This window comes from Trichosurus vulpecula, chromosome 4, assembly GCF_011100635.1.
Source record: "Trichosurus vulpecula isolate mTriVul1 chromosome 4, mTriVul1.pri, whole genome shotgun sequence".
Taxonomy (NCBI): Eukaryota; Metazoa; Chordata; class Mammalia; order Diprotodontia; family Phalangeridae; genus Trichosurus; species Trichosurus vulpecula.
The window spans coordinates 20158596-20179405 of NC_050576.1; the positions used below are offsets into that span (position 1 = coordinate 20158596).

The 20810-nt window shown below is 43.4% G+C and overlaps 1 protein-coding gene across 1 annotated transcript in view; it reads right to left on the reverse strand.

Annotated features, from left to right (window-relative positions):
* Nucleotides 1-20810, reverse strand: part of HOOK1 (hook microtubule tethering protein 1) — a 53098-nt gene continuing 32288 nt past the window's right edge. The window contains exons 15-22 of the mRNA XM_036755353.1: nt 19727-19867; nt 17598-17691; nt 15719-15753; nt 14866-14948; nt 12294-12394; nt 10860-10961; nt 8849-8917; nt 1-3548 (exon numbers count right to left, since the gene is read on the reverse strand). Of these exons, the coding sequence (XP_036611248.1) occupies nt 3378-3548; nt 8849-8917; nt 10860-10961; nt 12294-12394; nt 14866-14948; nt 15719-15753; nt 17598-17691; nt 19727-19867 (796 nt within the window). The 3' untranslated portion in view covers nt 1-3377. The remainder of the gene's footprint in view (nt 3549-8848; nt 8918-10859; nt 10962-12293; nt 12395-14865; nt 14949-15718; nt 15754-17597; nt 17692-19726; nt 19868-20810) is intronic.

Here is a 20810-nt window from a genome sequence, read left to right on the forward strand (position 1 = left end):
ACTTTCATCAGTCTTTATGTAAATATAAAAAGAACATTCTCAAAGAAGGAAAGAATAAAAAGTAGTGCAACATTGTTTCTAAACCGACTGAGGTGAACGTACATTGGAAAATTAAAGCAGGCCACACGTCCCACGCATCCACTGGAAGCTGGCAGGCCAAGTGTCCCGTGCATCTCCTGGGAGCTGGCAGGCCCACTGGAGATAAGAGCAAGAAAGGCATCGGGACAGCTGACCATACGCTTCACTGTGGGTCTGTCTGCTGGCTGACAGCCATGACGTAAAAGGACTGGCTACCCAGGAAAATAAATCAAGTATTGCTTCTGTTGTGTTCTAAACTGTGTCCAAGTAAAACTTTCCCACAGAAAAGAGAGAGGGCCTTCATGTACCTTTGAGGAGTAAAACATTACACAAAACTACATTGAGCTCAGGAAACTGTTGATTTCCTTTTTAAAAAAAGAATTTGATGCCTTAGCGATTCCATAAGCTATTTCACTGAAGGTTAAAAAGAAAATTCACAGACATATTTACATGCACACCCATTTCCATAAATTGAGAAGCTTCTAACTAAACACAGTAGGATAAACTAAGGGAGAGATGAAACGCACATAATATTCACTTGCTGGAATGATTTTTTACTGGTTCAGATGTGTTCTGTAAGTAGACACAGGTAGCCTTAGATGAGGAAGAACTTCAACTGTTAGCATTCAACTTATCACTTAACATTAAACATGAGATGACAAAAAAAATTAGAGGGAGACCTTATTTAGGTTTTCAGACAAAAGTTTAAGAGATATATGAATAATTTAAATCTGTACTAAATCATATGTTCAATAACCTTAATTATTCACTGGAAAAATAGAGTAAAATTCAAATATTTCTCAATATTATCAATAAATCTCAGATAAACTAAACATCATTGTCACAGTATATATACACATACATAAATGTACACATATGCACACATATGTATGTATGTACACCACCACACTTTGAAAAAGAGAAATAAATAAAAATCTCAGAATAGAGACTCCAAATTAGGGACTGATCCTGAATTGGTTTTATATAAATATAAAATCACCACTAGAAAAGTCCCTTTCTTTTCACATGGATAAATGTGGTGCATTTCTACTTCACAGTAAATCCACCCCCGCCCCTAGAGAATATACGCTCTTTAAAGAAGAAGAAATACACCAATCCTGGCTCATGATAAATTATTTCTAATGTTTCATCACCCACAGGGTGTCCATCTTCTCTTTCGGACCAGGTACTCACGTCTGGTCAGTCCTTGAACTTGCACTAGTATTACAAGCCGTCACCTTAGAGAAGCTCTACTTCCACCCTTCCTATGCAAATACTTTTATCCTCCAACTTTTACTACCCCTGACTGTTGGTGTCACTGCTGTTGCTGTTTTTCCCATTATCTTAAGAGAACCAAATGCAACCTGACCACTCCCCTTGTGCAGACATGGCAGTGCCACGACTGCACGTGTTCAATTAGCAATATAGTGAGGGCATAGAAATTCTATTTAGCACCCGACGGAGATTTTATGAAAAATAGCAGGTCTACCTAGAGGGAACACTGCTGCTTTAAAATAAATCCCATTAAAAAAGTGAACTTCTGCTTTTAAGTCTCATTTATAAACGTGTATTCAACACTGAAGTGACAATCCTTTCTACTTACTAGGGTGTACTGAAATGTCACAGTTAGAAAACTTTACACAGCATGCTCAAATATTTATAAAGGCTTTTTCTCCATTTCAATAAAATCATAGACAAGCAGAGCTTACAAAGATACAAAACACAAGCCAACCACATCATTGCACCAGTCAAAATCATCCTCACCCCAGAGGTAGTCAACAGAAGTGGGCAGCCACACAGAAGGAAATCTGGTCATAAAAAATGCGCGGACACTTGCTCACGAGGATCCCAACCTGCACCAGACTAAATGGTATGCTATTTTACACCCTTTCAATGAACTGGAGAAGCTTACTGGGACAGCCCCTAAACCAAAGGTCTAAACACATAATACTGTAGACACAACAACACTCGGCATTTTGTAAAGAAACACTAGCAATAAAAGGCTAAGCATGGGACAGACATGTCCAACGGATGGACACCAAGAAGAGAGTTCTTGGACAAGCCGTCAGGAGATAGAAATACAGGGGGTCCGGTTTTAATGCTGTGAATCCCATCTTCAGTGGACAGTAATCTGCCCACATCATCATTCCACAGCTCTAGGCCTGAGATGGGATGAAGTTGTTATCTAAACAGAGAACGGACTGCTGACTACATGCCCAGACAAGGACTTAGCACATATCTCTACAGCAGATGAAAAAATTACATCCTTTAGGGATTAGCCAAAACTTGAGGCTAGAATACACTGACAACTTTTGGCGTGGGTGAATCAAATACCACAAAGTGGTTCCCTAGGGAATAAGCCAAATTAAATTCATTTCATGTGGCTTCCTAAAATAATGCCTCTTTTTTAATCACAGAGGCAAAATGACTGTTTCAAGTCAGCTCTGAAAACTCCGGAATGTTTAGAAGCAATAAATTATTTTGCCCTGCCAACTGACTCTTTAAAAAAAACAGCTATGAATACAGCACACTAAATCTTAATTTTTAGCTTATTTTCCAAGGATAAGATAACTTTTTAAAAGTCAGTTAAATTCCTAATATTTTAATAAAATTGGCCAGGGCCTAATCCTAGGCACGGTCCCATTTATGATTAATAGCTGCCCAGAGAGGTTCTGACCTCTCAAATATCTGAACATTTTTCTATTTAATCATCTGCATTTATAGAAAAGCTATTTCAACTTTTAATTTTTTTCCCCAATAGGGGAATCACCTTCCAGTAAATACTAAAATCATCTCATCTAAGGACAGGAATAGAAAGATCAAATTGAACAGGTATTGGTGTAGCTAAAGCAGCACACCAACCCACCCACACAAGATTTCTTCAGTTTGCTGTGTTCAACTCACTAATTTTTATCTTGTAGGATAAAACAGAGCTGGCATTTTTTTCAAATTACAAATTTCCAATGCTGCCTTGGTTAATCAAGTTACCAGGCCAACTGGACATATTAAATTTAAATATACATTGCCAATTTGTAATTCTAAACACTATATACTCTGAAGACAAATATAATCCTTTGAGATATGTGCTTTCTAACATATTTCAATTCCTCATTTCTGACCATCTGAAAAGATGGATGGAACTGCTCCAAGTGCCTTATAGAAATCAATTTCTTTGATTTTCTTTTTGGTGAGCAGACCTACATCTGTCCAGCACCACGACTGGCTCTTTATAATCCGCAAAGATTGTGGAAGCTACAAATGGGTTAAGGGCACTTAAGGGTCTGTGTTTCTTTTGGAGTTTAATCAGATGTTGCAGCAGGTACTTTAACAGAGAGATTTCTTCTAGCGTTGGTGATGTGCCGTTGCTGTGCAAGGAAGGAGCGCGCGGGAGGGCAGGCACCAGCATCCTTGCAGGCGCCATTACCTCCAGTCAGTCTGGATTCCATCCCCAGCTTCTGGAAAGCGAGACTCTAGAGAAGAGAAACCAACAATGAAAACATTCACTGAAGATGGCGGCTGACATGGCAAGGATGACCAGGAGAAGCCATAACAAGCACCCTGGAAGCAGCTTCCCTTCCTGCTAGGTGGAGTGATTTCTAAACCCCTCCAGCAGACAGGCTTGGGGCTCTCTGGGGCTCACCCTAAGATACAGTCCATCTGGCACTCATTCCACCAACACTGACTCGTCATCCATAGACATAAGCAACTGCCCCACCGCTCGCCATACACATCCCCATTCCCTAGGCCTTCCCCATCCCTGCCTGTGGCAATGCTCAGAGGGATCCACTTTCATGTTTCCTGAGCACTCTCAAAGTGACTTCTCCCTCATGCGATCTCAGAGCACTCTAGACTTTAAAGCACTTTGTCTAGAGAGCAGGGCATGTCTTTTGTGCGATCTGCCTTGGTTTGTATCCTCAGCACATGAGGTACTTGATAAATACCCAAAGACACCTCTCCACAGCGCCCATACATTAATCCTCTTGCTGCCTCTGGAATTCAAAGAAAACCAGTGAACTCACTCTCTGCTCAAGAGCCCTGCCACCAGCTGCATCACCCATACCATGGATGACTCGCATCAGTGGCTGCCCAGCTTGCCAGGTATTTTACATACTGTCCATTGAGTTTTCATGACAATGGCAGGGTCCCAGACCGCTCCCCATCTGCGGCAGGATTCTAGCTCAGGCTGTGTTCCTGAGGCTAGGATCCTCTGATGCTCTTCCGCTCTCTAGAGGCAGCTGCCAGGATCTCCTGACTTCCAGGCTACACAGAGCACTGGAACACCACACTCAGGACCCCTTAGGGGGAACAGAACCATTCATGCCCACATTGAGTCTGGCCACAAGAGTGGGAGCTCTCAGGCAGCTCACACCCAGAGAATGAAGGATGTCATCCAAGGCTTGTTTCTTAAACCAAGTACACAAGATCCACAGCAGTCCTCCAAAGAACCAGACCGAGAACCTCAGCCAAAAGGTGAGAGTGGGACGACCTGTTCTCAACGAGGCCAGGCCGGCCCTTGGGGATCCTTCTGACAACAGGCTCTCTGGCCCATCACATGTCACCTGTTCCTCCCTTCTTTGGAAAGCCATACATGGCCCTTCCAGAATTCCCCAGTCCTGCACAGCCTCTCCTGGGGAGCAATGGGGATGGTTCAGAAATTGCACCCCCCTGAGCTGAAGTATGTCTTGGCCTAATGAATCAGTTCTCTCCTGTTCTTTCCCCACTTATACTGGCTTCACAGCAGTCCCCTATTAAACATCCCTGTCCAAAAGTCATTCTCAGGCAAGAGAAGAATGGAATTGTTTGACCTTTTTTCCACCAGTCTCCATGCTCACCCCTGCCAGCCTCCTTTCCTGATGACCTTCTTTTCTTCAATATCCGTAATGCCCCACTGGCCAGCAGGAGTTCCCTCCATCTCTAGGCCTCTTTACATTCTTCGCACAGTAAACACCGCTCACAGTCTCTCCCACTCTTCCTTCCACCTTCTACACGTGCCCTTTGTCAATCTGGGGTGGTCAGTGATGTCTTGTGAGTCCACACCGGTCTCTGGAGAGGCCTCCCCCTCTACTTCATCAAAACATTTTTTCTTACACAGTGATTCCCCAAACCTCATGCCCCTCCTAGGTTAACCCCAAGCCAGAACATTTTAGGCTCTCCTCGTATTCTCTGATCACAAAGAAACATGCTCTCCCAAAATCAAAGGAGTGTGTCGGCAGCAACTAGCTTCTTTGCTATCACAAAGTCTAGAAAACAGCAGATGTTCTCCCACAAGAATCCTAACACTTCTCCTTGTTGGTGAGAATCAGATCCAGAACACATGTTTTCGTAGTTGGTGCTTCCTTTAAAGACTGCAGTTGTCATTAAGACGAATGGGCAAAGGATGTGAACAAACAATCCTCAAAAAAACTGAAAACTATTAATAACCACATGAAAAAATGCTCCAGGTCACTACTAAGAAGAGAAATGTGAATCAAAACAACCCTGATGTTTTCTCTCATGCCCTGCAAACTGGCAAAGGAGACAAAACATGGCAGTAGGCGATACTGAGGGGATTGCAGAAAGATGGGCACACCAGTGCAATGCTGGGAATCAATACAGCCTGTTTTGGAAAGCAACTGGGTATTATACAAATCATGTGACTAAAATGTCCATACCCTTCGACCTAAAGATTTCATTACTGGGCTCATACTGCAAGGAATACACGGAAAAGAAGCAAGTCCCCCTAGGCACCAATTAGAAACACAGCAACATCCACTTAATGTAGAATGTCTAAACACAATGTGATGTATGACTGTAATGATGAATGTAACAAGTACAGAAAAGAATGGAAAGAACCCTGTAAACTGATAGAGGGCAAAGTCAGCAGAGCCAAGAAAACAATACACACAATTACGACGACACAAATGGAAAGAACCGCCACCACCACACACATCAAGACAAAGTGGATGATGACAATTTATAAAGATCGAGACTGGCTGGAAAGGAGAGTGATGAGAAAGAACCCCTCCCCCACACGCTTTCGTAGAGGAGAGAGGTCCCTACGTGTTGCATCATTTTTCACACTTTTTCAAAGCATCAATCAGTTATGCTGATTTTTGCTCTTTGTTTTTTGGGGGGGGGGGGGAATCTTTAAAAATATAGTATTTGTTATATAGGATACCTCTCTAGGAAGGGGATGCTGAGAGGAAATTCTGACGACATAAAAAAAAAACACAAAATTCAATTAAAACAGATTATTTTTAAAGAAATTCTCATTAAAAGGCAAGCCAAAAAACTATTAGCTCCTCATGTCAAATTTAATTTGTCCTTTCCTTCAGCAATTAGCTAGGGTCTTACATATAAGAGATAAAAGGCCAGTTGGAGAGTGGAGGCAATGACTAGTCCAACACCAGTCTCCACTGCTTAAAGGGACCTTGCATACTTTCTAATCATTCCGATCTTAAGACAGGTTGAAGGCCACACAGCCATTTCTGCTTCCAATAGGTCTAACACCTAACATCTGGATTATGTGACTAATACCTGACAGACTTCATGCCAGTATCATAGTACTAATGATACTAGGAAGAAAATATTAAAAGGTTGGAGAGGTTCTTTTGTTTCTACTTGCTTTTGTCCTTCTTAGTCTAAACAGAAGAACGTAATTCAACAGAGGGGGAAAAAAAAACATTTCAGCTTCAAATTCAACTATCTAAATTAGAAAGAAAATTATAGATTTTTATCCCAAAGATGTTTTTTTTAAAGCTATGCTGTTCATACATCCATGGATCTATAATCTCCTTAGTGGGGAGGGCTCCTTGTGTCATACCATGGACCTGCAGTGACAGGAAGCAGCTCTCCTGATGTGGTTTGTATACCAACAGGGCACATGGGATGCCTACTGACCATCCTCCTTTCTCATTATGTAACTAACTGGCTCATCTTTTTTCTACTCACAAATCCTTGTGACGTCATCCTTTGTGCCCTCTTGCACAATGCCTCATTTTTCCTTTTATGTGCCACACACATCTCCATTGCCCTTTAGAAGACTCTCAACTTTGACTCTTGGAAGAATATGGTATTTCAGGGCTCTCAACCACACGATCACCAGAAGAACATAGGCCTTTCCAGCACAAGTTCCCACACTATGTCCAAAAATGTACTTCTCATCCTGCTTACTGAGTCTTCTACCTCTCTGACAGGGAGTAGGCAGTGGGCTTCCTCATCAGCCCGTGGAATAATGTTTACAAAGGTTTCCTCCTTTTATTTCTTCAAGGGAGGAAAAATCAATGCTTATTTGAAAAAAAAAAAAAAACAGTAAAAAAGACGGGCCTTTATGGCAGGGAGAAGCTTGGGATCCTGTGGCACAACTTCCCATAACCAATGCTCTGGGCTTTTGCAGTGCACAACCAAGTGACACACACATTGATACTTGTGGTTACAGGGACACAAAGCATAAGTCTTCTTTCAGAGCCCGATGCTTCTGAACGATTGTGACCTCATGGATTGGGCTCTGCAGTGTTTTGGGGCCAGATGCTATCAAATCAACGTTACCTCAAACAGGAGTATTGGGAGGATGTCCTCTCTAGAGAATCCCTTATCCATCTGGATTTTCTCATGACAAAGATAAACTCCCTCATTGGACCATGTTGCCTGATGATAATAATCAGAGGATTGGTTATCTCTCTCATGGAACCCTGTATGACTTTGACATGTGACAGAGTCACCCATGGAGCAGAACCTCCTGTGTTTCTTCACTCCCCTGAATCAAACAATAAGCTGGGTGGGACTTCACATTCTCAACACCTTTCAATTGAGAGTGTGACTGCTGTAGATCAGTAGTAAAAGCTCTCCTATTCCCTTCACAGACTTTCATGGGCATGCCCTTGATATGTCATGAGATTCTGTTCAAGATTTAGGGATTCCTTCCTCTTGGAGGATAAAGGCAGAATCAGTGGCCTAACGAAGGGGTCCTCCCCAGCACACATCTCCTCCCAACATGCTAAGTGAGCACAACGGCTCTATCTCTGCACCCCTCACTCCCTCACTGTAATGTCCTTTTCCTCATGTAGCAGATGCAGCGATGTGATATCACAGTCCAGATGTTACCGCTCCACTGTCTTCAATGATGAAGAAAGTGTGTGGTCAAAGTACACTCAAAGAAGCTCCATTCCATATCTCCAGCTTGTGTCCACCATCCACTATAATGCTCAAATAGCTGGGGCTGACACTCCTTAGTTACATCTGTAAGTAGGCCCCTCTCATAAAAGAGTTAACTCAGGAATATGTACCCCTCCCACCCTCTTCAGGCCCTCAGGGCTCTTTCTGTCCCTTCCATCCACCTCCAACCCTCGCTCTTACCACATTCCTCCTATTACACTTAAGGGTGTGTCCCAGGTATATACCACCCCACAGTACTTTCCAGCCCTCCTCAGGCCCCCAGGGCTCAATCTTTCCCACAGTTTTCCAAGAATGTCTCCCCCCAACCCCCATCTGTCTCCAACCTTCCCTTCAGCCACATTCCATCACCCATCCCACTCTACCTCCGAACCCCCAGAGACCGAAGCACATAGAGGTCAGGGTTTATTTGGCCTTTCACTTCAGTATCCCTAGACTTATCCCTAGACACAAACAGTCACTGAATAAACATCCATTAGTGACAAAAGAACTTAGATTTTTTAGGAATATGTTTATGGAGCATGAAGTTGTTTCTGATCAAAGAGGTTTTTAAAAATATTAATGAAGTCGGTTAACATTTTTCTCTCTAATAAATCAAATCTGCTAGATTTCAACCCACCTTATTATACCAGGCAGACACAATGAGTTTCTCTTCGTAATCACGGAATTTTGCTACCTTACATTCACTCTGGGAAAAGAGACAAGAAATATCAGAAAGATCAGACTGTCCCGGGTAATACGAACATGAGTTACTTGTACCAAACATTTTAATATAGTTCATTCCTGAGCATATAAAAGATAAGCCTGAAATTGCACTTAAAACTGCAAAGCTTGAACATGACCACCTTTACACATGCGTTGGAACACAAGGTAACTGAAGCCAGAGTGGACAGAGCACTGCACTGGGAGTCCAAAAGACCTGAGTTCAAATTGAGCCTTACGCACTCAGTCACTGTCTGGGCCAGTCACTTAACTCGTCTGCATCAGTTTCCTCATCTGAGAAATGGGGGTAATAACCGCACCTTTCTCCCAAAGCTTAGTGGGGGTCAAATGAAGTCATCTTTGCCAAGTGCTCAGCTCAGTGCCTGGCACACAGTAGGTGCTAGATAAATGCTCATTCCCTTTTCTTCCCTACATTATGAAATCACACCAATGAAGGACAGACAGAGGAACACGGCCCTTGCTCGATGCTGTACGACCTGCCATGCTTAGTGATATGTTCACTAGCACTGCTGGGCTGGTTTTTCTTCTTTGTTTTAAGGCAGAGCCTCTGGGAGGGGAGAGGGAGGAACACAACAGGAAATATAAACTGATGTAAAAAAAAAATCAACAATTTAAAAAAAACAAAACTTCCTACCAAGCACCAAAGGTAAGCAAGGATCAGTTCTCAGGTATTTTTTAATGTAATAAACAGAACCAGACAGGCTTTGTAAAGTCATACATATATCTATACATACATGTATGCAGTTTTTAAGAATAAAGTGATCTGCAAGATTTTAAATGAATCTAGAACAAAAGCTATTTCCAAATTCTTATAAAATTTGCAAGATCATATATTGATCCCCAGCTCCCCTGACTCCCCTTGTGCCGGTGCCTTCCTCCCATAATTAGCACTGATTTCTTTAGTATGCGTTTACATGTGTACATGGACAAGCCGACAGAACGTAAACAGCATGAGTGCAGTGAGCATTGTCATCTGGCTTGGTAACCCCAAAGCCTGGCCCAGTGGCTGGCACAGAGTATGTGCTTTAGTTTTTTAATATACTGATTCAAATAAATCAAAAGGTGGTTTTGTTTGTAGTTTGTTTAAATCTGATCTGTGATTTCATCAGAAAAGAGCGCTCCAAGTTGAGGGTGCATTGCTTCCCTCAAAATACTGATAGCAAAAGGCAGTACTTAAAGTCAAAACTCAAAAGGGTTAATCAAAGGGTCCCTAGAGAAGCAACACCAACACTGGACCGTTGCTATTGGGAGCCGGCTAAGTCCCAGGCCCTTCAGACAAAGTGGTGAGTGGTGCTGTACTGGCAGAGAGCACCGAGCAAGAGGCTAAAGTGAATGGGAGCACTGGGTTCTGCTGTGTGATCTTCGAGACAGATCATCTGTGGAAGAGGAACAGGAATTCCTGCTGTGAGAATATGCTTAAAGGGATCTGTGAGTTTGAAAGTGCTAGTCATCGGCCTCCCTGGCCATCCCTGGGAGGCAGCAAGGCAACTCCATCTGTCCAGAGCTGGGCTGGAGGAGCCATGACTCGGGCTTAAAGCTGTTCCTCGGGAGGTCTGCCAGCAGGCCTGGGCTCATTCTACTTCAGAGCCTGTTAATGTAACAGAAGAGCCAACCCACAGATGATTCTCCACCAATCTGCTAAGAGACTGAGGACATTTTCAGAAAAGCTTCCTCCTAATTCAATCCTAAACCATCAACCAGGGATGACTGGTGCAGAGCAAGGTGGGAAAAAGGCCCGGAGATCAGAGCTCAGATCCTGCCTTACCCCTACCCCTTATTAACTGGGTCACCAGAGCCAGGCGCTCCAGCTCCATAATACCCACATAAAGCAGCTCCTGGAATGCAAACCCCAGGGCTGGAAGCTAGCAGAGAATAAAAAGAGCCTGAGCAAAAAATGGCCAATGTACCTCCAGGATCTCGATCCTTCTGTCTTTCTCTGCCAGGTGCTTTCTCAGCAGCATTATTTCAGCTGATGCTGGATTTAATTTGGGATCCAAGGTTCTAATTACCTGTTCAGAGAAAACAAGTAAAACATATCAAGATTTAACTATAGATGGAAAACATTCCAGAAATGAACAAAAACACAATGAACAAAGTGAAAAGAAAATCAGAAATGATTATGGAAATAGCTGTTGGGTAGTTTGGGGTTCAGGAGTGACACTAACCCACTGTAAAACTGGCTAAGTGAAAAAAAAAAAAAAACAAAGACCAAGGTCTTTGTAAATGGACCACACCCTCTGCAGCTGGGTGGTGCAATGGACAGCGCTGGGCCTGGAGTCAGGAAGATTCGAGGTCAAATGCAGCCTCCCACTCTTCCCAGCTGAGTGACCCCAGACAGGTGACTTCAGTTCTACTTGTATGCTTCCCCATCTGTGAAATGGGGATGATCACAGCACCTCCTTCCCACTTGTAAAGTGCTTGGCACAGGGTCTGGCATGTGGCAGTCTTGATTTAATACCCAAGTGGTCAGTCCAATTTCAACGTGACCCTTCGTTCTCAAGAGCGTTGCACCAACCCCATGAGCCTGGTACAATCGACCCTGAGAAAGTGCTGTTGTAAACTGATTAGTAGCACAATTTGGAACTATGCCCAAAAGGTTATAAAACCCTACATACCCTCTGACCAACAACACTACTACTAAGTCTGTACACCAAAGAGATAAAAAACAAAAATATGTACAAAATGTAGCAGCTCTTTCAGTGACGGCAAAGATCTGGAAATTGAGGGTGTGTCCATCAATTGGGGAATGGCTGAACAAGTCGTGGTATATGACTGTGATGGAATACTATTGTGCTGTAAGAAATCATGAACAGGATGATTTCAGAAAAACCTGAAAAGATTTACATGAACTGATGAAAAGTGAAGTGAACTGAACCAAGAAAACATTGTATACAGTAACAGCAATATCGTATGATCATCAACTGTGAATGACAATGATCCAAGTTAATTCAGAAGGGCTTATGATAAAAAATGCTACCAACCTCCAGAGAAAGACCTGATGGAGTCTGAATACAGACTGAAGAATACTTTTTCTTTGTTTTTCTTGGGCTTTGTGCCTGTGTTTTCTTCCACATGACTAATATGTAAATATGTATTGCATGACTGCATATGTATAATGTATAATAAATCGCTTGCTTTCTCAATGGGGGGGGTGGGGGTGGGACAGAAAGGAAGGAGAGAATTTAGTACTAAAAAATTTTATAAATGAATGTTAAAAATTGTTTTTACATGTAATTAGGGAAAAAGTAAAGCAGTACATTTTTAAAAATAAATAAAAAATCCATACAGCTCCGATAAAGGGACACAGGCAATGATGTCTAGGCAGCTGCTGATCTACTTACATTTCTGGCTTTCTCCAGGTACATTTTATATCTCTCCTCCATCGCTTTCATATCTTCATCTTTCTTCTGTAGGGCAGCTTCAAGTTCATTTATTTTTTGTACTATTGACAGAAATGAACAAAAACATAACCATTTCTAATTTCATTCATGCTATTCCACTACTTGAACAGAAAAAAATAAAATACTTTACATTTTATTTATCTTCTGAAAAATTAGAGTGGACAAAGAGAAAAAAAAAACTATAGAATTTTTTAAATTCAATCTTTGGCTTTCTTCTTTAATCCAATTTCCCTTAAAATGTAACTAGTCATTTACAAGAGACAATGTTAGGACGTTGGATTTCATGGAACCAAAATGCTTTTGCATGAACAAAATCAATGCAGCTCAGATAAGGGGAAAAATCCAGATAAGGGAAAAAATTAACTAGGGGAAAAAAATCATGAAATCCAATCTCTCTGATTAGGGTCTGCATCTGCTATCAATGTCGACTATAACAAATATGTATAAGATGAAAAGCCCTTTTCTAATAGGGAAGGGATCCAACAAGAGTAACAAATAGCTCTCTAGAGGATCACAAGCGATGAATAACTGTAGGAAAGCCTGCTCCAAATCAAGGTAAGTCAAATGCCAACCAAATAATACTGAGGTGTGACTTCCCATGAGACACAGGTCAAGATGAAAAACAATGGGCTGGACTTAGCTGTGGAGAGTCAGGGCCACAGACAGAGCAAGGGCTGTGTGCATGGACGATGATGCTGGGCCACGGATGCAGCACACGGCTGTATGCAAGGACAATGACCCCAGGCCACAGATGCAGCACGGGGCTGTATGCAGAGACAATGTAACACCAGGCCATGGATGCAGCACAGGGCTGTGTGCATGGACAATGACCCCGGGCCATGCATGCAGTATGGGCCTGTATGCAGGGACAATGACCCCAGGCCATGGATGCAGCACAGGGCTGTGTGCAGGGACAATGTAACACCAGCAGGCCATGGACACAGCACAGGGTTGTGTGTGTGACCGGGGCCACAGGCACAGCCTGTGGCTAAGCAAGCAAATGATGATGATGCATGGCCAGGGACATACCATGAGGATGTGCGCGTTGACAATGATGCCAAACCACAGACGGAGCATGGGGCTGTGTGTGTAGACCAGCATGATTCTACTGGGGACTTAACTGCCTGCCCCGAGCCAAAGAGACATCTACCCGTCGGGGAAAGGCTTGCAATGTACCAACATGTGCACAGCACTTCTCTCTATCACAGCTAAGAATTGGGAGCAAAGGAGACGCCCAAGTGGTTGAGCAATCGACTAACTCACAGCACAGGGATGCGATGGATTGAGGTTCCTTAAAAAACAAGGAATATCAAGAACTTAGCAATGTGTGGGGAGACGTAGAGGAACTGACACAGAACTAGAGACACTAGAGAATGGAGACCAGGACTATAGTAAAAAGGGAAAGAACCAAAAACATGAAACCACACACTGGAATGATGATGTCCAAGTTTGGTCCTGGAGAAAAGCTGAGAAAACGTGCCTTCCAACTTGTGTGCAGAGCTGGGGGACAATCACAGCCACAGAACACTGCCTATGTTATTAGTTACAGCTGACTTATGGTCTATTTGTACAGTTATGTTTTTTCTCCTCTTCTAAAAAAAATATTTTATAAGGGACAGCTTGCTGAATAATACAGAGGCCGGGGAGGAGCATACTCAGAAATGAAGGCATTATAAATACAATTTTTGATCAAGCAATTGTACTGCAGTGCACATATAAACATAGGCCAAAGAGAGGAAGACCCCGGTTACACTCAAATATTCAAAGCAAAACTTTTTGTTGATAGCAAAGCCTCCACCTCCGCAATCCCCCCTCAAAAAAAAAACCTTGAACAGTAGCTGCCCATGGATGGGGATCAGTTCTGGTCTGTGAATGTAGCACAACATTGTTGTGCTTTGAGAATTTAAAACAATAAAGAATTCAGAAAAACATGGGGAGCTTTGTATGACATGATGCAAAATAAAGAAAGAAAAGCCCCGAGCAGAGGGACCACGAAACCCAGCCCACGAGGAGAACTTGGAGGCACCATTCAAGGCAAAGGCCAAGATGATCTCCAGGGGACAAACAAGAGAGAAAGCTCTGAGGTGGGGGTGGGGGTTGAGAACAGGCATGCTCTCTCAGTGAGTCTGGTTGGCTTCACTTTTTTCTTTGTCACAAAAGAGGGAGGATACTACTGTGGAGCATTGGAGGGGTAGCAGGGGACAAGGAAGTTGTTAAACCAGGAAACAACAGTTGAATGTAAAACAAAAGCAATCAACAATCCTTGAAAAAGACAGAAATTCTCAACTATTTAATAGAAAAATAGGAGACCACTGGAGCCAAAAGCCCCATTCTGTACCATTAAGAGGGTGGAGAAGAAATGGCCTGAGCTCGGGTGGAGGAGTCTTCCTCCTTCATGCTGCCCTGCCCCCTCCAGGCTCACTCCACTCATGTGCAGAAGTGGGGGGTGGGTCAGAAGAGCTGAGCCCAACAGCCCTCCCAAGCCAAGGTACTTCTCCCCTTGAATCTTTACCATTTTGAGTCACATCAGGCTGGAGATCTTCAATTAGTTCTTGCTTCTTCTGTAATTCTTCATGGACCTCGGTAAGCTTTTCCCTAAAGAATTCAAAGGATGTGTTTTACCACAGGTTTTTAAGCACTCACAATTGCATGTCATATGATTCAATAAGGGGACCTTGGCTAACTCATTGGGCTCAAGTCATACTCCACCCTCCTGGAGTTCTGGGGCTTGGGGGAGTCCCCCCTTGTCTCCCAACAAAGCCTGAAGCCTGGGCTATGCACTCCAGTACCCAGGTGATGATGCACTTTCTCTCTCTCTTTCCTAAGAGACGCAATGTCTGGAAGGGCAGGTACAATGTGTTATTTTATCAGTTTGTGTCAAGTTCCCAGCTGTGCACATGATAATCAGACCTGCTCCTTTGGCTTTAGGGAGCCTACTGAGAATGGCAGGCAGATCAGACCTATCCAAATGTACATTAGCTCCAAATTAATGTCTCTGGTCAGAAATTTGGCCATATAAAGAGAAGACTTTTAAAAAGCCAACAAAATAAAACTGCCTTGTGAAAAATGCCCTTAATTTCTAAAATGTCATTAAAACATGGTTTTTTTATAATTCCATTACTGGGACCTTGGTAGGAGGCTCAGCATATTTGTGGATAAACAGGCTTTGTAATATGATTTTTAAAAGCTCTCTTTTTGCACCTTGATGGTTTTAATTGAAGTGATCATTTATTTTCATAATGCAAGAGGTGATTTAAGGTCAGAGTGCTAACTTTTGCAAACAGAATCAAAAAGATATAAACTTTACAAGTATGTAACCTTCTTCCTCATATATAGGAAATGCAATACTGATCAGTCCAACTTACATATGAGCTTCCAGCTGCTGCTTTAATTTGCTGGACTACAAGATAAAACACAAAAGACTGTTAGGTGATGGCCCTGACACACAGATACCAGCTACAAATCCAAGTTCTCTACTTATGGTGCATGCTGCCAGTTAATGAAAATCACTTTATAAACATGTGGAGTTACGCCCAGTACTTGGGGCTAAAGTCATAAAATGAAACTTTCAGTAGGTGTCAATTTCTTACTTCAAAATACCTCAGAAAAGAGGAAATGAAGAACAGAAGAAAGCAAGCTAAAGAGAAAATCCATAATAAAAATGAATGTCATTCATGGAAGGCTGATGCTGTATGAAAAGGCTCGCTGTGAACTCAACGAGGTACATGTCTATCAATTACTACAAAATGTGCTGTTACTAATTTACTTTAAAAATCTGATTTTAAGTCTTGCAATTAAACTGAAATGATTCCATCTGTTATAATTAGCACCTGCATGGGCATTTTAAAGGCTATAATTCAACATCCTCGTGAAACATTTCATGGGGCTTTGGAAAAGGCAAAGTCCCAACATAAGCTCTAATGTCACCCATTCAGCAGGAATGGAAGGCATTCCCACTACTTGGGCCCTTTGCTTTATAGCTAGAAAACACCACTGAATACTGAGGGAGTTAAAAACGAAAAGCAGAGAGCTACTGACTCTTTGAAAGAGACTTCACCCAAAAGGTCTGGCTTAACAACAAATATTTGTATTAGAGAGGTTACAATACCGTATATATGCACATATGAGATGCCGCCACGTATGAGACGTTCTCTATTTTCCAAGCCCCCAGGGGAAAAAAAAGAAAATCATACATAGCGCACACAAGATAGAAAGGAAACTCACCTCCCTTTTGGGGTTACTACTCCCTTACTCTGCCCACTAAGTTTCCTCCCCTCTGACATGAGCCCCGATATGCTAATTGAAGAATTAGCCCCTGACCATTGCCTCTCGCATACAAGCACTGACAGACAAACACACACAAACACATCTTTCTTTTCTGCAGGTTAAGTCAATCCCCCCCTTCCATGGTTGGCTTTTCCCTCTTTCCCCATACAGCCAAGGAGACCAAACTGAGGACAAAGCTAAGAAAGCTCAGGGCCTAGTGAAATTGGGCCTTGAAGCCCTTGGAAAACAAGGAGGTCAGCTGGCAAGGAAAGCCTGAGAGGCAGCGTCCTGTAGGACAAAAAGCTGTAGAGTTGGGTCAGGCTTGCATTCAAAGCCCAGCTTGGACATTCCTCTGTAACATGAGCATACTAGTGCCCACACCAGCTTCATCACACGGCTGTTGTGAGGAAGATCTCGGTAAAATTCAAAGTCCTTTATCACTGTCAGTGGTCGGCAAGAAAAGCTGCATTCATGGAAGGTCATGGAAAGAAGACGGGGAACTCCAAGAACGTATTCAAAGGCTGTCCATGGGGCTGGGAGCACAGGGAACCTCTTGGAGATGTTCTCCTAATGAAGATCCCTCTTCTCCATCCTTAGCTACTGGGTGTGCCTCAACTCTCCCTAACCATTAGCCCACCAGCCCCATTTACTTTCCAGCCCCCAAAGAATCCCAGAACAGCAGAAACGTCAGGTGTGGCAAGCCCCACCTCTAACCATCATCCTCTGGCACTATCCTGACCCGAGATGCACCCAGAGTATCAGCCCAAGGAGGAATTGGCTTATCATACATATGGTCAATTGATAGGCTCCAAGTCTGAAAAACTGCTGCATCTGGTATGCAGATATATACGGTATTTGATGGTAGCCTCATTTCTTAGACTAATTTGGGTGTGAAAGCATAAGAAGCCTCCCCCACCCCACCCCCACTAGACACAGCTCAGAACACACTGGATTCCTTTGTCGTTTAAAGTTCCTTACACTTTCCCCTTCAGGCTTGGGCCCTTGCTCTTGCAGAGTCTTCTGAAGGTCTTCAATCTGCTGCTGCAAACCTCTAATATATTCTTTGCTAAGCCTATGGCAAAAAGAAACCACTTTCATTCATTTGCATTTCAAGAAGGCACCCTGGCATGAGGGAGGTGATGCAGGGCAGAGGCAGAAGACCCTGGCTCGGTGGGCAGGGGGATCAAGAGCACAGAAACCATTTTAGATCAGGGAATAAGACTTTCATTTTGGTGTAGATTTAGCCCCACATTAGAGTTCGATGAGCCTGTTACAGTGTACATTTCTGTGGTACATAATGACTTCAAAAAAACTTTCTCCACGATCACCCTCTGAAGGAGCTTCTGACCCATTTTCTAGTTGAGGACACTGAAGCTCAGGGTTAAATGATTTGTGCACGGGTTAGGCAGCCAACAAACAGGTGGACTAAAATTCAAACTCAAGCCTTCTGACTCCCGTGTGCTCTCCACTGCCTAGGTTTACAAAGCCTGCTGGAGGTGAAAGCCCCCAACTCCTTATTTCTAAGGGACTCTGGGCCTTGTCATCCACCTGCCCCGCTGGGGAAATCTTGGGGCTGCCAGGCCTCTCTACCCGCCACAGCCAGACTCCTCTCTGTAGGCTTATCTCCCCATGTTAAGAGTGTGAGCTCACTGACAACAGAAACTATCTCCACTTTCTCTTGGCATCCCAAGTTTAGCACAGTGCTTGGCACATACTTATCACTTAATAAATGCTTTTTCATTCATTCACTCCATTTCCCCACCAAATACATATGAAATGCCTACTACATGCAAGACTTTTTGTTATGTCCATGGGGGATACTGTGAGGACAGAGAAAGGACTTTGGGCTTGGAGGAAAGCAGGGATTATAGTAAATCAGGGAAGACTTCCTTGAAGAAGTAACATCGGGGCTGAGTCTTGAAGGCAGCAAAGATCTCAAAAATCAGAGAAATGCATGTTCCAGGCATGAAAGATAATCTACACAAATGTACCAAGGTGCTGCCTCGACAGTTTGCTGAGCTGGGGCACAGTGGGACTGGTGTGTGGAATGTAAGAAGCAAGTGATACAGAGTCACTTGGGAAAGACAGACAGGCACCAGACCACAAAGTGCCGTGAAAGCACCCAGGCCAGACAGTTTGCGATTTACCCTCGAGAGTCTTCCAGGAGTCACTGAAGGATGCTGACCAGAGGGAGGGACATGAGCAAGCTTCTTCTGGAAGTCTGACATGAGAGCCTGCATGCAAAGGGGGGAAGGTGGGGGAGGAAGGATAGGAGGATGAGCGGAAGAGAGAGGGAGGGAAGGAAAATGGAGGAAAGGAGAGGGAGAGAAGGGAGGAGGACCAAGGAGAAAGGAGGGAAAGCAGTGAGCACTGAGTGGGCGGATGTAAGCCATGAGGCGCTGTCCAGCCTACCAGATGTGGCCAATGATGGTAACCTAAGTCCAGCTGACAGTGCCAATGAGTCTCAGGAACCAGGCCCTCCTGAGGTTGGAGGTTTGGCCAGATACATGGATGTTCACCTGCACTATTCCTACGTTAGTGAGCAAGCCAGCTGAAGCAAGTGAACTAAGTGGTCATCAGCACTGATTCTTAAAAAGGAATGACAAAGCACTGATTAAACACTTCCTCTGTGCCAGGCACTGTGACTAAGTCCTAGAGAATTTCTTTAAGGCCAGTACATGGATTTCATTGGCCAAGTGAGCTGCTCCTGAAGAGGAAACACCCTCAGACAAAGGCAGATCAGGACTGGCAGGCAGTGGAGTCCTGCAGCTGCAGGCACTCCCTGAGAGGGGAAATGACCTACCAGGGCCACACAGCTAGTCTATGTTAGTGGCAGAACCTAACCCAAGGCTTCCTGCGCAGCTTCTGAGCCCCACCACTACCACCCGTAATGCTGGGCAGATGTTGAGCATCTGTGGCCAAGTCCACATTTCTGCCACCCTGAATTCAGCATCAGTCCATTAGCTGTTGAGAAATAAGAAGCCTGGACTCTTCCTCCAGCAAGCCCAACTCCGCTTTGGTGCCATGAGGTCTGGGCCCCATCTCAGCAAGGGAAGGAGGGAGGGAGAGAGAGTGACAGGGAAACCAGCGCCCCAGGGCCCAGTGACCTTTGCTCGGTCTCCATCTCACTGGTTTTCCGATGTTTCTGCTCCAGCTGTTCTTGGAGCTCTGCAATCCGCTCATTCTCAGACCCTTCCTGCTGTAATCGAAGCATCTTATTTTCATGCTGAAGGCGAATAAACACTTCTCTGTTTTTTGAAAAGCAGAAGCTTTGCTTTAATTTTAAAGGTCTTCCAAGTTTTCCCTTCAGTTCTTAACACTTAAAGAAGTTTTAAAAAATTCAGTTCCATCTCTAAAATTGTTGTTATACAACCTGACAAAAGTGGTGAGACCCCCTGAAAGTCCCTGAAAACGTTTAAAAAGAATTCTGACTCCCCCTGGGAAATTCACTAGGTCTTCATGAACTATGATACACGATATGTTCTATCAAGATTCAAAAAAAAAAAAAGCATATCGCATTCTACTATTAAACGTAAATCTCTCTGTACAAATGGAAAAGGGAGCTTGACATATTTATTCCACCCTCTCAACATGAGGCTTTATAAAATACTCTATTTTCAAAAGAACACAAAATTCTGAATAGCAACCAATACAGATTTATGAAGAGTAAACCATGCCTGAAAATATTAATTTGAGCCACGTAAATTAATGGGAAGCAGTAGATGCCATCCTCTTGAATCTGAGAAGGCTTTTAATCCTGGCTCCCACATCCTTAGCACCAACCAAGAAAAACAGGGGCTAGTGTCCTATCCAATGGCATTAGAATATGAACCTGGCCTGAAAGGGGAGAGCTCAGTAATTCAGGAGCAGACAGTGGGCTCCAGAATCTTGTCTGGAGGCCAGATGCTTAATACCATCAGTTGGAATGGACCAGGGAAAGTGTGAACTTAACAGAGGAAAGTGATAGGTTGCACATAAGTGAAAAGGAGGAAATAGGAAGTGCTCACAGAAAACTTATTTTGATGCTAAAAACTGGACATGCTGATTGTGGGAGCTATGGAAGGGCTGACTCTGACCACCTTTTAGATTACAACAGCAACATTTTGTTTAGGCAAAACAGATCATGTGCTAAAGTCTTTCCTAGCTCCATAATTCTATTTACAATGACAAGCTAATTTATTTGAATGATCA